General features: G+C 33.3%; 2 protein-coding genes across 2 annotated transcripts; both read right to left on the reverse strand.

Annotated features, from left to right (window-relative positions):
- Nucleotides 1-92: 92 nt before the first annotated feature.
- Nucleotides 93-1,090, reverse strand: LOC143242212 (uncharacterized). The gene is made up of 2 exons (XM_076485582.1): nucleotides 720-1,090; nucleotides 93-259 (listed from the first exon to the last, which is right to left on the reverse strand). The coding sequence occupies exons 1-2, from the start codon at nucleotides 949-951 to the stop codon at nucleotides 93-95; spliced, it is 399 nt and encodes a 132-aa protein (XP_076341697.1). The 5' UTR covers nucleotides 952-1,090.
- Nucleotides 1,091-1,117: 27 nt separating this feature from the next.
- LOC143242660 (uncharacterized) lies at nucleotides 1,118-3,171 on the reverse strand. The gene has a single exon (XM_076486129.1). It carries the CDS (start codon nucleotides 2,991-2,993, stop codon nucleotides 1,755-1,757), a length of 1,239 nt encoding a protein of 412 aa, XP_076342244.1. The 5' UTR covers nucleotides 2,994-3,171; the 3' UTR covers nucleotides 1,118-1,754.
- Between the last annotated feature and the right edge of the window lie 11,968 nt (nucleotides 3,172-15,139).

Here is a 15,139-nt window from a genome sequence, read left to right on the forward strand (position 1 = left end):
ATCCACCCCTGTTACACAGAACTACGTTTGTAAATTTTGAAACTGCCTTTGTTGAAATTAAAATACCTTTCTCAAAAATATTTAATAAGATGTTATATAAAATATGGCAAATTTTGCTCTTGCACTAGCAAAGCATACTTTCTCTTTCTGGTGCAAATTCTTGGTCCATTTTCAGAATTTTTAGCTTCTGGATCATCTGTTTCAAGAGAAGAGGTGTCCTCTGCAGAACTTAATTTCCCTCTCACCTTAACATAGTCATCTGTAAAGACAAAAGAGTCTCAAGTAACAGGTATATCACTTTTCTGTCACTCAAATATTCAAATCTGAAAAATTCAGGAGACAGGTAGACTTCCACTGAGCAGGGCCTGAGAAACCTTTGTACATGCATGCCTGTGTCAGTGTGCTAACAGACGTCGGAGGAACAGATGTCATTCTTCCAGTTTGCCAACATCTCACAGGTTCACTAAACATTACATGTACTTGCTCAACATGCAGTTCACATCTACTACTTAAAATGCATATGTAATTATGATAAGGACAGGTTTTAAAAAATTGTTTTGATTTTTTTTATGTTGACATATATGGAATGTACCTCATGATATTTTTGCTAGACAGATACTTTATAACAGAACACGTCCTCTACTAAGATCTATATGGACACAAAGTGGAAACATAAATAAATTTCCATGCACCATGTATTATTGTAGTTTTCAACTTACCATCTGAATAGATGACTCTAACATCATACTCATCCCAATGATCCTCTGGAGGCATTCTGTCCAGAACAGCTTTATTCAGGCTTTGACCTTTTTTGTTCGGCCACTTAATGGTGCATTCATCCAATAGCCAGTCTGATGGTGCCACCCCAACTTCATTGTCCTTTGTGAACACTACTATCACATATTCTCTAATTTCCACCTCCATTTGGTTGGATCTGTCAACATTAGCCATGTAACTATGCTGCCTTTAAGAAACCTGATTTTCTAATTTTTACAATTTTCCATTTAAAATACTAAACATACTACAGTAATATTCATAAAATATATCAATGTCAAAATTTGCTTGCAGATGTGACATTTGTGTAAATGTATATGCTATATCTACATAAAATTATCTGTTCACTCAGTCTTTGCTAAAGAAGAAATTACCTTATCCTTTTTCACTTTATAATTGTAAAATGGACTCAGACAAATACCAAAAAATCTCCTGAACATCCAAATTAGTCAAACTGCATATTCTCAAGGCCCCTGTTATAAGCTGCTGTCAGGGTTTGCTTTTAATGCCAGTAAACAGGTTCACTGCCTGTTACAGAGTGATACAGTTCAATTTACCAGCACTGAAATTTGTTCCTCACAGTGTTAAATATACAGACACAGACCTATTTTAACCTAGCTACTGAAGTTTTCAACTTGCCTCCTTATGTAAAAGCTAATGAAAACCCTGTGCTGTATAGATGTAATGTGACATGAATGTTACAGCTCCATCATAACAGTTCCCCCTTTCTACAGGTTAGTCAGTTGAACATTATGGTATTTCTCATACATAAGTATGAAGCTGATAAAGCACCTTGGCCCCTGTTCCCTTGCAGAATTATTATAATTGACATACCCCCCCCCCAACACACATATACACCCATACACAAATAAAAAATTCCCCCTTCACCAAATACCAAATAAAAAAATATTTTCTCTTTAGTAGGAAAGGGCCTGAAGTGTACAGAATAACCCCTGATATGACACATCACTGCATTTGATTTACTCATTTGTATGATTGAGTGGAACTGCTATATAGCCTGACTTGCTAGGCCAGAGAGCACATTTTCCATTTAATCTGGAAATTGAAACCACAACTAATTCAGGTTTCAGGTTGGAAACATGATGAATTCCTAAGTCTGAAGACCTCAGAGGGTGTTTGAAAAAGTCATTTACCTCTGCAAACTGTTTAACAACTAGGAAAATATCCTCAGATTGGCCATGTTTGGCAAGCAAATTCTGCACAATACATATTTCCCCATTAAGTAGCACACAATTGTTTGCCTGATCCAAAGTGATACAAAATCTTGGTAAAAAGAGTTGGCCATACTGGTTGTAAACTTCAAATAATTCTGGAACAGGACCATTGCTGTGCTCCATCTTCAAAAGAGGATAATTTTGGTCACATGCAGATCCCCTAAATAAGCCTATTAAAAATGGTTGTTTCAAGCCCTTATGGTCCAGCATTCCTAAAATAGGCCAAAACTGCAGTTTAGAACTTTTAAATAATGGCAGCCCATCAATATTAATTTGGAGCAACAACTTTTTTACACCTGGAATAGATTCAGGATACAGCATTTGGTTAATTCCTTTAGATATTCCAAAATGGTGATACAACCCTCCTGCAATAGGCTTAACTGTAATGCTAGTGCTTGTTTTAAGCAAAGTTCTAGGATCTTTTGGCAAACTTGGATTTTTTTTGCAAAGAATGTGGAGAAGGTCTCCAAGTGCTCTGTGTGTAATTTTGTGTTTTACAGCCCAAGACCCTATTTCATCAGCCAAGTCAGGTTCTCCATCAGAACCTTTATCATCATTGTGATCATCATCAGAAAACTTATTCACTGGCTCTTGAGCCATAATATCACCTAAACAAGGCTGATCACTGGGGCCTATCATGAATCCGTATAAATCTCTGTCATCTGTTTCAGCTTGAGACATGGTATTACATGAAATGTCACCTTCACTTTCCACTTCCCCAGTTGTGCTCCCTGCATTTTTTGAAGGTGAAGAATCACCATCTTCACTGCACCCCTTCCAAAAAGTAATGTTCCCGCTATTGTTAACATAAGCATGGGCTTCCTCATACACTGAATATTCATTTTCTTTCACATGCATTTCCTTTTCAGTGCCATTTTCACAAATTTCTAGAATATATTCCTCAGCTTTTTGCTTAGCTCTCCATTTTAGGCTCCACTGTGATGTTCCCATACCTCTCTCAGAAGCTGGTCTTTTTCCAGACATGGTTTCTGTATTTCATGACAGTCCTATGACTAATAAGGAATTTAAAATGGACTGAAATATTTCAATTGATCTTCACTAAATGGTTCTAATTCAAAGGTTAAATACTTTTTCTTTGTGCAGCAGGAAGAAATTGCAAATTTCAAGATGTGCAAGGATGCAGCCAAATTTTAAGGAACTCCAGAAATAGTAGGTACGGGAACCCTGACCCTGAATTTGTAGTGATCACATAGTCACAGGGCAAAATGGCCAAAATTATGGTAATATTAAGCATTTAAGTCCATTAAACTAATGTCCTGTTGCCCTTCACAGCTGTGACAGCAAGTCTATTATACTATTAATTTGAAACTTTAGAAAACTACTTGTAACAATAACTATCTTAGCTAACAATTAGATATAGCGAAAAAATTACTTTGGGTGTCTATTAATAAGATGCTCTGTATGTTTCAATAACAATAAATGCCTACAACAGTGCAAATTGAAGAGGGAGGAAAACAATGCCCACAGGAGTAAGCAACTGGAACCAAGCAGAGAGCCAGTACAAATTAGATAGACTCTATAGCCTTGGGTAGATTGGCAAATTTTTTCCCAGAATCAGAAACTTCTTATGCTACATTATTTAACAATGCCTAATACTACTATGATGTAGCCTTTTGAGAGCTACGGTACCAGTATTAAAAAAGTACTGAAATTTCTTCTGAAGTTTGTGAAAAAATCAACTGAAATCGGAAGATCGGCATATCTTACATTAAATAGGCCCCTAGGTAGGTTTGAAGTCTCGGAAATGGCTTCAAGATCGATGTTTGTGATTAATCAAACCAATCTTCCACAACCTTAATCACAATCTTTTTGAATTTCAACAATCACCAATTTGAACATGCGCAGTTTGACTAATACCGTTTCTATCCAATTAGATGGATACACAAAACCTGCAAGCAATGCTTCAAATATCCAAAGGCAAAACTTAATTTCACTGGACCTAACTTACCTGGTGCTAGTAACCTTTGGAATTAAAAATCAGGTTTCTTTGATGGCAACGGTAGCAGTACTGAACGTGCTTAACGAGCAATGTCTCCTTCAGCAAGTGACCACGCAGCTAACACAAAGGCTATCAACGGTTTGCGCGCGATACTAGTAGGTCAGCGATATCAGATAACCACCCGCATCGCTTTGGTGCACACCGCGCTCAGCCTGTAGACACGAGCTGGACTGCACAAGGCCAAACTAAGTCTAAACAGATCGTGATGCGAAATACCAAATGTGTCACGTTTGAATTCCAAGTTTTCATATAGGCCTACAGTTTATGAACCTGCCTGCACGTAAAATTTTGTTGTCACCTGGGTGGTTGGGCGGGGCTCTCCCTACACCGTATATACTTTCATAACTCTCTAGCTACGCCCCTGACGTCTGTCACTCAACGATATTTGAACGTTTAGCAAAACTACATGTTCTCAACATTGAATAAATGTCGTGTTTTTCACGTGGATAATTTGTCTTTGATGCAACGATGAATCAACGTCTGTCGCTCCACGTAACTGCAATGGTTGGCCATACCACAAGTCCTCAACGTTGATTATATGTCGTATATTCAACGCCATTGGCTACGTCAATATTCAGACGTTGTTCCGACGTTTAATCAACGTCACACTCTCAACGCAGTTAGCATGGTTGGCCATACAACCAATTCTCAACGTTGGTTAGACGTTGAGTATCCAACCTCAACCATTCTTCAACCTTTCCAACCTCATTTCAACGTTTATTCAACGTCACCTTGCGTGCTGGGGTTGTGGAAACTGAGTATTTTGATATTATGGGTATCGCTGAAATGTGGTTGGATATTAACAACTTTGACTGTGGAATTTTTTCAAAATACCAGGCTACAGATTATTTACTAGAGATAGAGTATGAAAAACAAAGAGGGGTGTAGCTTTATATGTGAGGAGTGAATTGCATTCTGTTGAGTTGGATCATATTAAAGAAAACAGTGATAAGTTTGAGTCAATTTAGGTTAGTGTTAGTGGATATAGATGGAAAAGTCTTGTAATTGAGATTTGTTATAGATCATGATATTAGAATGTAGAAGTTAATCAGAAACTGTATAATGAGATCAGAATGGTACCTGAAAAGGATGTTATTATGGGAGACTTTAATTTTAGGGGTATTGATTGGAGAATTTTCAGTTTGACAGTGAGGGGGATAGGTTTTTGAAAACTTATAAATTCTTTTATTTTCCAGCTGGTGTCAAAACCTACAAATGAGGAAGCTAGATTTAATATTATCATCTTATGTTAATATGATAAACAGAAGTTGTGACTGGTGGGCATTTAAGTGCAAGCAGCCATTGCACTATTAGGTTTGGAATTTTACTGCTTGTAGAATTTAAAAACGATTTAATCCTGCTTCTAAATTCAGGAAAGCCAATGTTTATGGAATGAGACATGATCTGGCATCCATAGATTGGACTAAAAGTTGGGATCTTGAACAGATGTGGAAAGCATTTAGGGAAACATTCATTTTCATGCAGAACATACATATTCCCTACAGAAAAAATAAGGCAGTAAAGTATGGTTTAGTATAGGCTAAAGAAACTATATTATGGATAAACATAAAAATTCAAGAAATTCAAACTTACTGTAACTAATAAGGACTTGGAAGACTGTAGGATATCAAGAGAACAGGTTTAAAAGGAAAATAGAAGGGCAAAAACTCTATATGAAAGAACATTGGCTGAGAGATTAAAATCAAACAATAAGGAATTTCTAGTTATGTGATTGGTAAGCAAAATGTTAGAATGGGAATTGAGCATCTTAAAAGTGATAGTGGGAAGCTGATTGTAGAAGATTACAAGATCATAAACTTGTTAAATTATAGATTGTTTTCACTTTTTATAAAGGAAAATTAAAGTGTTATTGTCAACTAGAGTACGTAATGTATAAGAAAAGTATTGAAATAACAGTTTTAATTTTTCTTTCTGAAATTGTAATAAATGTTGGGAAACCTCAAAACTGTTAAATTCCTGGGCCAGACAACATTTATTCTGGAGTTTTAAAGGAACATAAAGAATTTATTTTTGAATAACAAGCTAATAGTTTTTATAGATCATTAAGTAGTGAAAGAAGACTGGAAGTTGACTAATGTTAGTTTAATATTTAAAGGAGGTGATGCACATTGTCGAAGCAATTATAGGCCAGTTAGTCTTACATCGGTGGTTGGAAGGATTTTGGAGATTGTGATTAAAGGTGCATTGCAGGATCACTTAAAGTAGTTTGACATAATGTCAGAGCCAGTGTGGTGTCACTGAAAGAATATCTTGTTTAACAAACATTCTGACATTCTTTGAGAATGTTACTGCAAGAGTTTATGAAGGAAATACTGTGGATATAGTTTACCTTGATTTTCAGAAAGCATTTGATAAAATGTGCCTAACAAAAGACTTGCTATAAAAATTAACTGTATGGGTGTGGGGGAAATGTTATTAAACTGGTTAGAAAATTGGTTGGAGAGTAGTAAGAAATAGAATTATGTCTGACAAGATTATCGTTGTAAATGGTGTTCTTCAGGGCTTTGTGTTGGGTCCTTTGTATTGCCAGTCAGTTTACCATTTTATGTTTAACTAACACTTTAGTTTTGTGAACAATGTAATCATGGGTTTTCAAATGAGTAGATTTTATTTCATGGTTACAATTAAATATGCTTATTATCATAAACATATGTCAAAAATAACATTATTAAGTTAATTGAACAATACATTTTAGGCTTGTTAATTCAGCACACTTATTACTTATTTTCTGCCTGCACTGATTACGTAGTTTTGTCCACAGGAGAAATTTTAAAAAAATTGATAGTATGGGTAACTACAGTGAAACTAGAACATAAAGTTATCATAAACCACTGAGACTACATCAGAGAAATGTATCACAGCCATACTGTTTTCTCAGGTTCACATATTTGGTTATGTTTGTTCAGTATCTAAATGATAATTTATACATGCATCTTAAAAGATAATGTAAAACAAGGTTAATCATATGAATCACAATGCTGTAATTTATTAGCAGAATGCACAAAATAAACTAATAAATAACATCATCCAAGTGTTATGAATGTGCACTGTAATACTTCCTTGAAGTTTCCTTTAACAAAAGGCTGATTCTTGGATCTAGTTGTGTCAATTTTTTGTCTATATGATAAACACACAATTCATATAGAAGCACTAGATTCTTACAGACCTACATACTAGTAGTATCATTTTGATGAATCTAGGGTGGTAATTCATTGTTCAGATGACATGCACACATTTCACTAAAAAGAAACAATGGATGCTTACAGTTCTACATATTACGTTGGCCATCTGATTGTTGAATTTGTATTAATTCTTTGTTCAAATGATATGCACACACTTCATTAAAGAGAAGTAACAAGTACTTTTAGTTTGACTTATTTGTGTGATTTTAAAAGAAATGGGAACAGATTGTAACAGTTTTAACAAAATAGTAAACAACAATTAAAACTATTATTATAGAACTTTGAGTCTGGAAAACATGTAGGTTCAAGAAGTCTTGATACAAAATAAATCCTATAACCTGAGCACTTGTTTTTTAAACTGATTCTCAGTTTGCTTCTAAAGAAGAAAGGTCAATGTTTCAAAAATTGCTCATCATTTCACATACTTTGTGTTAAATATTCAATTTACCTTTCAGTATATTGACAATCATTACTTAAGTATGCTGCAGTTATAAACTTTTATCATAAATTCTGTTACACATCTTGAACTTGAAAGTTTTTGTGACCTATTTCCACAGCCACACTTATTGTTTCACAACAGCTTTTTTAAGTCTGTAGAAAAACAACTGTTTCTATGAATATGACTTGTGTATTTGACACTGGATCAGTCTGTACAATTACAGCCTTCAAAATATGTGTGCTTTGCTGCAAGTAATTATAAAAGGGAAAAGTACTTAACATATTTTAGAAACAAAACTATATTTAATACAGTACTTGTAATTGTAAGCAACAATGTTTAATTGAACTTTACATTTGATACATACTATCAAAGATATTTGTATGAAATATGTTTGAAAATCTTGTTGTATTTGATTTTTTAAAATAAGTTTTCAAAACTGCAGTAAACATGCCTCAGGTTGATATTGCCAAAAACTTTATACTCATTAGATATTCAAGCTGACTTCAGGTTATATGTGTTGTTTACCTCAGGTGTTAATTTCTGCATTTGATATAAATGACATTTATATGTGTTGTTTACCTTAGGTGTTAATTTCTGCATCTGGTGTAATGACATTTATAATCTTTAAAAGGTACACTGGATATTTACATCTAAACAACGTGGATATTTAATTTTTAGCTAGGATTCTCTATAGTTTTGATAGAAGAGTACACTTTGGAGGGGTGGTGGTGGGCTTGAGGTGGGCTAAAAAATCCATTCATAAATGATTCATAGCAGCTTTAAGGAATTAAGAAAACCTGTCTTGTTTGAAACATCAGATTTTGGAAAAAAATAAATCATACTAAAAAAAAATTCCAACTTCTATAAATAAACGGAACAGTTGGTGAAAATCTTCTCATTTAAAATGGTCTGTTGCTTGTATAGCCAAGTATTTTATCTAATAGATAACACATGATATTTGCACCCTTTTACACATGTTGGTGAGAAGTGACGAAGTTAATGAGAGATTCTGTGAACATATTGTTAATGGAAATTTTGATATTTTTGCAGTGACAAAAACAATATTTTTCATAAAACTAGTTGCCCTAAAGATTGCTCTATGTGAATAACTAAAGCACAAACATGTAGCATGTTCAAGAAAGACATTACAAATAAATTTTAATGGCAAATCATGAATGACCATTTCCATTTCCTCTCTTTACTTGACCACTCACCAAATCAGATTACAAGTATCCAGAGAAGTAGCTGCTACATCTCACAACAATAAAGTTTCATATATAGAAGGAAGTATAAAGTACAATACAACTATTTCATGAAACTATGGATATGACTCTTTGAATGTTAACCCATTCATAGATATCCCTCTTTGTGTGACACTTAGGCAAGAGTCTGCATGATATATTTCAACTAAGGATATGCTGCTACTAGTCAGTAACATCTCAGTGATTAGCTTTCATTGTGCTCCAAATGCCATGTGTGATATGTAGAAATATATATATGTGGTGAATTAATACAATAGTATTATGATGTTTAACAACTAAGTTACTGCTATAATGAAATTATATAATCTTCTTTATTGTTGACATGATTTTGCTTGTATTTAGCAAAACCAAGCTTTGTGTATTTGCAGCATTGTTGCCCTTGCAAAAGATGCTATTAAAAAGCTTTGATGTCCAAAGCATAGCATCCTTCATGCACATTTTCCATAAACCATACAGTATATGAAGACGGGGCTTTCACACTGTTAGAACAGTGCAACAGCATATATAATTTTTAAGCATTGCTTCTGGTGGTTTGAATGTTATTTATTATTTTGTACTAATATTTGGATTTGTTTCATTCTACACCTTCTTAACCATATTACTGTGTGTAGGGGTCAGGGGATGTTACTACATTTGTAGATTTACATAACTTTTATTGAACCACTATTTTATGAATACATGTGGTATCAGATTGTAAACTGTAATTCAAATGTAATATTATACAATAGTTAATTAATTAATTAATTTAAAAATAAATAATAAAACCAATTCCTAAATATCAATTTTTGTGCATCACATATTATACTGAATGCTTCTTTGGTTTAAATTATACAATTGTGATGTCCAATTTTATAGTATTTAACAAATAGAAATTTAAATTACAAAATTTCGACGAGCTAGAATATATAATAAAAAATAAGAAGCAGAATCAAAAAAGTTGGTTCTGCCCATTTCTTCTGTCTTTGGAAATGATTGTTTACATGTGCTTACTTTGCTCTATGAAGTGTTTATAACCAATTGAAAGCTCAGAATTTCTCTTACATGGTGTTTTAGTTTTTGGAAAGTGTCTTCATGAGTAAATCCATTTTTTGTTGTTGTAGACTCAAAGGGAAATGTAAGATGAATAATGTTTGAAAAATATTTTTGGACACAAATACAGTTTAATTTATAAGAATGCTTAATTACACTGGAAATCTGTGGTCCTTATATATAACCTGTAATATATTTTCTGTAATTGTAAAAAATACACAGGTACTGGAACATTTCATTTAAAGAAAATGTAAATTAATGAACTAAAAAGTCCTGTTAAAACTAAGAATCAAATATATTAATTATCATTACTATAAAAACTTTATGCATGATTAATCAATCACTTTTTTTCCCATTGGTGAAAAATGAATTTTTATTGATAGCTACATCATACGAAACTATATTAGCAGAAAAATATTTAAATTTCTACATTCAAGGAATTTATTAAAATATTTAAAATACTTGAAAAATAAATGTTTTCTTTTGTAATTAAACACAAAGTTACACATTGGGTTATCTGTGCTCTGTCTATCATGGGTATTGAAACCTAGTTTACAGTGTTATAAGTCTACGGACAAACTACTGTGCCAATGGAGGACTGATAATTGTTATTTAATACACGATTAAAATCTTTATAGAAACACTGATAAACTATTTTATAATGTGCAACTATATAAATATAAATAGCCATTGGTCATGTAACTGTCAATTTCCATAATTAAAAAAGACAATGTCATGTACATTCCATATTATTTTCCAACCTTTCTTCTTTACTTAAGACATAAATATTTTAACGTGTTTTATAGTTGAGCTAAGAATGGAAATAGGGCTGAAAGATTGGAAACTAAAGCACTTAGGGACAGGGATGGACTTGGATTTAGGTTGAATAACCACTTCCAAGCACTTGGCAGTGATTAGGGGGGAAGCACAAAGAATGATAGTGTAAATAATAGAGAAGTGACTCTGTAGTTAGGCATGTAGACACAATGGTATGTGGAGAAGTAGGAATAAAATAATAGGTGAGTTGGGATACAGGATAAAACTGATATAACCAGAGAGATAGTTGAGGATACTAGTATCAATGCACATTTTGTGATACATGTTGAAGCTAATTATGTAGGGAAAGATGGATATGAAGAGCTTACTGATAAGTATAAAATATTAATAAAAACATACATTACGGAAAGTGGCCATAGCTTGATTTTGTCAGGGATACTGCCAAGAATATATTGTGGGGTAGAGATACCAAGTTGGTCACTCAGATTGAATGCCAAGCGTAAATCAGTATGTAGGGATGAGCAAATAGTTTGGTTGAATTTGTAGGATAATTTTAATGGGAAGGTTATTCTTTTTGAAATGGATGTTTTATATTTAAACAATGTAGGGTTAACATGTTAAGCAATGACAGTTAACCTGGTTATATTCATAGATTTAAATTAGGACCAAACAGAGGTGAGGGCTATGAAGTTAGTAAAATTGGAAATTGATAGGAAAACATGTACAACAAGTATAAAATATGAATTTGTTTTGAAATATATGACAGATTGTTACTGTCATAATGCTAGAAGTATTAGAAGTAAAATTGATGAGTTCAGAGCAGTTCTGGAAACTGTGGATTTTGATATAAGGTGTATCACTGAGAATTGGTTGGATATTAACAGTTGTGGTGAGAAGAATCTTTTTGATGTACCAAGCTACATATTATTAAATACAGGTAGAGAACTGAAATAAAAAGGGGAAGGAGTAGCTTTATATGTGAGGAATGAATTGTATCCTGTTATGTTTGAGCATATTAGAGAAAATAGCAATAAGGTTAAGTCAGTTTTGGCAAGTATTAGGAGATAATTTTGCATCTGATAATAAGGAGATAACTTTATGAAAATTGTTCCAGATACTTTTATACTCCAACTGGTTATGGAACCTACAAGAACAAATGTAATATTAGATTTAACATTAATATCTAATGTCAATATGATAGAGTTGTAGTTGGCTAGCATTTAAGTGCAAGTGACCTGTGTACCATTAGGTTTGGGAGTTTACTTATGTAGTACTGAAGAAACATGGTACCTTTAACTGATGTGGGAAACATGTAGGGAAAAATTGATACGTATACAGTAAATACATATTCCACATAGAAAAAAAGGAAAATGGAGCAGAATAAGCCAGTATGGTTTAGTAAAGGTTTAAGAGATCATGGTAGAGATAAATATAATAAATTCAGAAAATTTAGAACTTACTGAAAATCATAAGGACTTTGAGAACTAAAGAGAGCTGGTTAAAAAATAAGTCAAAAGTGGAGGAAGAAAATGTAACTGAGTTCAAGAATAGATAGTTGGAAGCTGGAAGGGACATCCTTGATGGGCTAAGAAACTCCTATCTGCCCTTTTAAAATTTTATGAATTTATAGTTGCTCTTATATTTCTAGCCTTTGTGTTATTTGGTTGAGCCAAATTAAAGTATTTTTCCCACTGTACATAAATCACATTCAATTATGTATGCTATAAACCACGTATTAGAGTATACAGATGGTTTGGTACATTATACCCAAACATTTGTATGTACAGAGTGTACATATAAAGTACAAATCACATTTAAAGTTATAAGTACCCTTTTCTTCCATTAGATTAATTTTACCTTTAGTTTTATTCAATATTTGACTAATTTCATTCAATCAGAAAAAGTTTTATTTTGTTTTTTACAAAACATTTTACACTGTAAAACTGAGGAATATGTTGAAGCAACATTTCTTTTTATCTATTTTCTTAATCATTGATTTTGTTTACTTTTTTATCTTTATTTATGATTTTGTTAAATTTTTTCATGGCTATTTGAACCACTATTTAATGTTACATATTGTGACAAAACAATATCACAAATGATGACTAAAAAGTAAACCAAAACTGTAACAACACTGTTTATTCTATTATAATGTACTGATTTTGGAAAAGGTTACATTAGTTCAACATAAAATTGGCTGTTTAACATACAAGTAGAAAATGTTGCAAAACAAAAAATAAACTACAATTATATAGAAAGCTGCCAGTGCATTATAAACCAGACATTAATGTATGCAGAGGACTGGGTATATTATAAACCACACAGTATACAGAAGATTGGTTACTTTATAAACTACACATTTGTGTCGCTAAAAGAGGGTTGGCTACGTTATAAATCATGCACTAGAATGTACAGAGAAAAGCAATAAGTATTTCTGCTTTTTCATTCGAAGACATACCAATTAATTTATCCTTGGAATTAGACTGCCGAAACAGCGATGGAGAATTATCGTCTTTGTACACTAGACTGAATAAGGAAAGCAAACAAGTATAAGTTTGTTTTTTTACGTGACTGCTTTATGATGGAACATTTTGCAATGGAAACTATACTATCAGAGTGAACGGTCACCAGCTTGCACATAATGGAGCATGGTGGCATGGACTAGAATGACGTAGTCGCTGTGAGACTCCAAAATGGTAACGTATACTATTGTAAGATGACTTTTTTTTTATCCTAGCCATCAGAAGTCACCTATCATAGCCAGGGACTGAAATGTAAATTAACAACTACTATTTAGCTGCTGATAATAGTAAAATCCTTGAGCTGGCCACTTCCATTCCAGCTCCACTTCGGACACTAATGCATTTTCCGAGCTACACATCACATAGAGCAAAGATTTAGTTTTTCTACCATCTCAGTTTATATTGGTACGCTTTTATGGAAAAATTCTCACCATATTAAATAGTTACCACAATGTTTTATTGAGACGGTAGTTAAATTTACAACACAGTAATGTAGACATTGAAAAATTAACTTTGATTAGTAACAACTCACTCACGTTTGCATTCTGTTTGCTGCACTTTAATGTGCATTTGACGTTGTTAAAATATCCCTTAGAATGTTTGTTTCTCTTTGAATTTCGCGTAAAGCTACACGGAAACTATTTGCACTAGCCGACCCCAATTTTGCAGTGTAAGACTAGAGGGAAAGTAGCTAGTCATTACCACCCACTGTTAACTCTTGGGCTACTCTTTTACAGTTGGATTAACTGTCACATTATAACGCCCTCACGACTGAAAGTGTTCGGTGTGACGGGGATTACGAGTCGAGCGCCTTAACCACCTGGCCATAACGAGTACAATAACTGAATATACATAGAGACACGTAGTGCGCATTAAAAGTAGTAATGGTATTAATTAAATCAGTTTTCAATCTTTCTTAACATATTAGCAACAAGTGATCCAGATACACTTCTCTTATATTGTTTACAGCCTTATGAGATTATTATTGAGCTTGAATACAAACTTTGTCACCTGTTGTAGATTTGTTATACAAAATAATTTGCTTTCTTAGTTACATTTAACTATCCTCGCCTTGCTACATTATTAGGAATAAACATTTTCCAAAAATAGATGCAGAAAGTGAAAACCTGTTTCTGATGTAGGACATTGTGGGCTTAAAAAACCTGCCGAGGTCACAATTGGAGTGTTGTCATTGTGAAACTCAGGACAGATAATTATCATTATCGAATCATCATTACTAAACGTAATTGGCAAGAATACAGAGAAAGCTGAAGCTGGAAGAATTATCCGTGAAACTAAACCTCTACTGCCATCATCATGGTAGACAAGAACCCAGAATCAATGCTGCTTTAAAGCAGGTCATAACACTTTGTACCAAAATGAGCGCTTGCGCGCGCATCTACAAAAATGAGCACCTGCTCAATTTTCAACATGTTTCTTCTCATTCTTCTTTTAATTTTCTGTCTGGTTCTTCTTGGCTTTCTATTCATTGTTTAATCATTTCTAGTAAAGGTTGGATGTCGCTTCGCGATGTGGTTGTCATCTTGAAATTAGTCAAAGGTATACTTATCTTAATCAAAATAATCTCACTTCTGATATTAGTTATAATGGTGCATTTTTGATGAAGTCCCTTAGGAATTTTCAAGAATTAGAAAGTTGAAAATTTGTGCTACAACTACAAGACACAGTGATGATCGGTGAAGTACTTATATAAGCTACTTTTACAACAACAGTTTTTATAGCCTGAACACTTCTTCGACAGTGGATATGAGAAATATTGTGTTCTCAAAATAATATTGTTTGTTTTTTGAATTTCGCGCAAAGCTAGTCGAGGGCTATCTGCACTAGCTCTCCCTAAGTTAGCAGTGTAAGACTGGC

This window comes from Tachypleus tridentatus, unplaced genomic scaffold, assembly GCF_004210375.1.
Source record: "Tachypleus tridentatus isolate NWPU-2018 unplaced genomic scaffold, ASM421037v1 Hic_cluster_2, whole genome shotgun sequence".
Classification (NCBI taxonomy): domain Eukaryota; kingdom Metazoa; phylum Arthropoda; class Merostomata; order Xiphosura; family Limulidae; genus Tachypleus; species Tachypleus tridentatus.

What these genes read in the sequence shown, in the direction of transcription:
- LOC143242212 (XM_076485582.1), bottom strand. Translation starts at nt 951, where the DNA reads ATGGCTAATGTTGACAGATCCAACCAAATGGAGGTGGAAATTAGAGAA. An exon ending in TAGAGTCATCTATTCAGATG is followed by an intron (nt 260 to 719) that starts GTAAGTTGAAAA and finishes TTGTCTTTACAG; the next exon opens with ATGACTATGTTAAGGTGAGA.
- LOC143242660 (XM_076486129.1), bottom strand. Translation starts at nt 2,993, where the DNA reads ATGTCTGGAAAAAGACCAGCTTCTGAGAGAGGTATGGGAACATCACAG.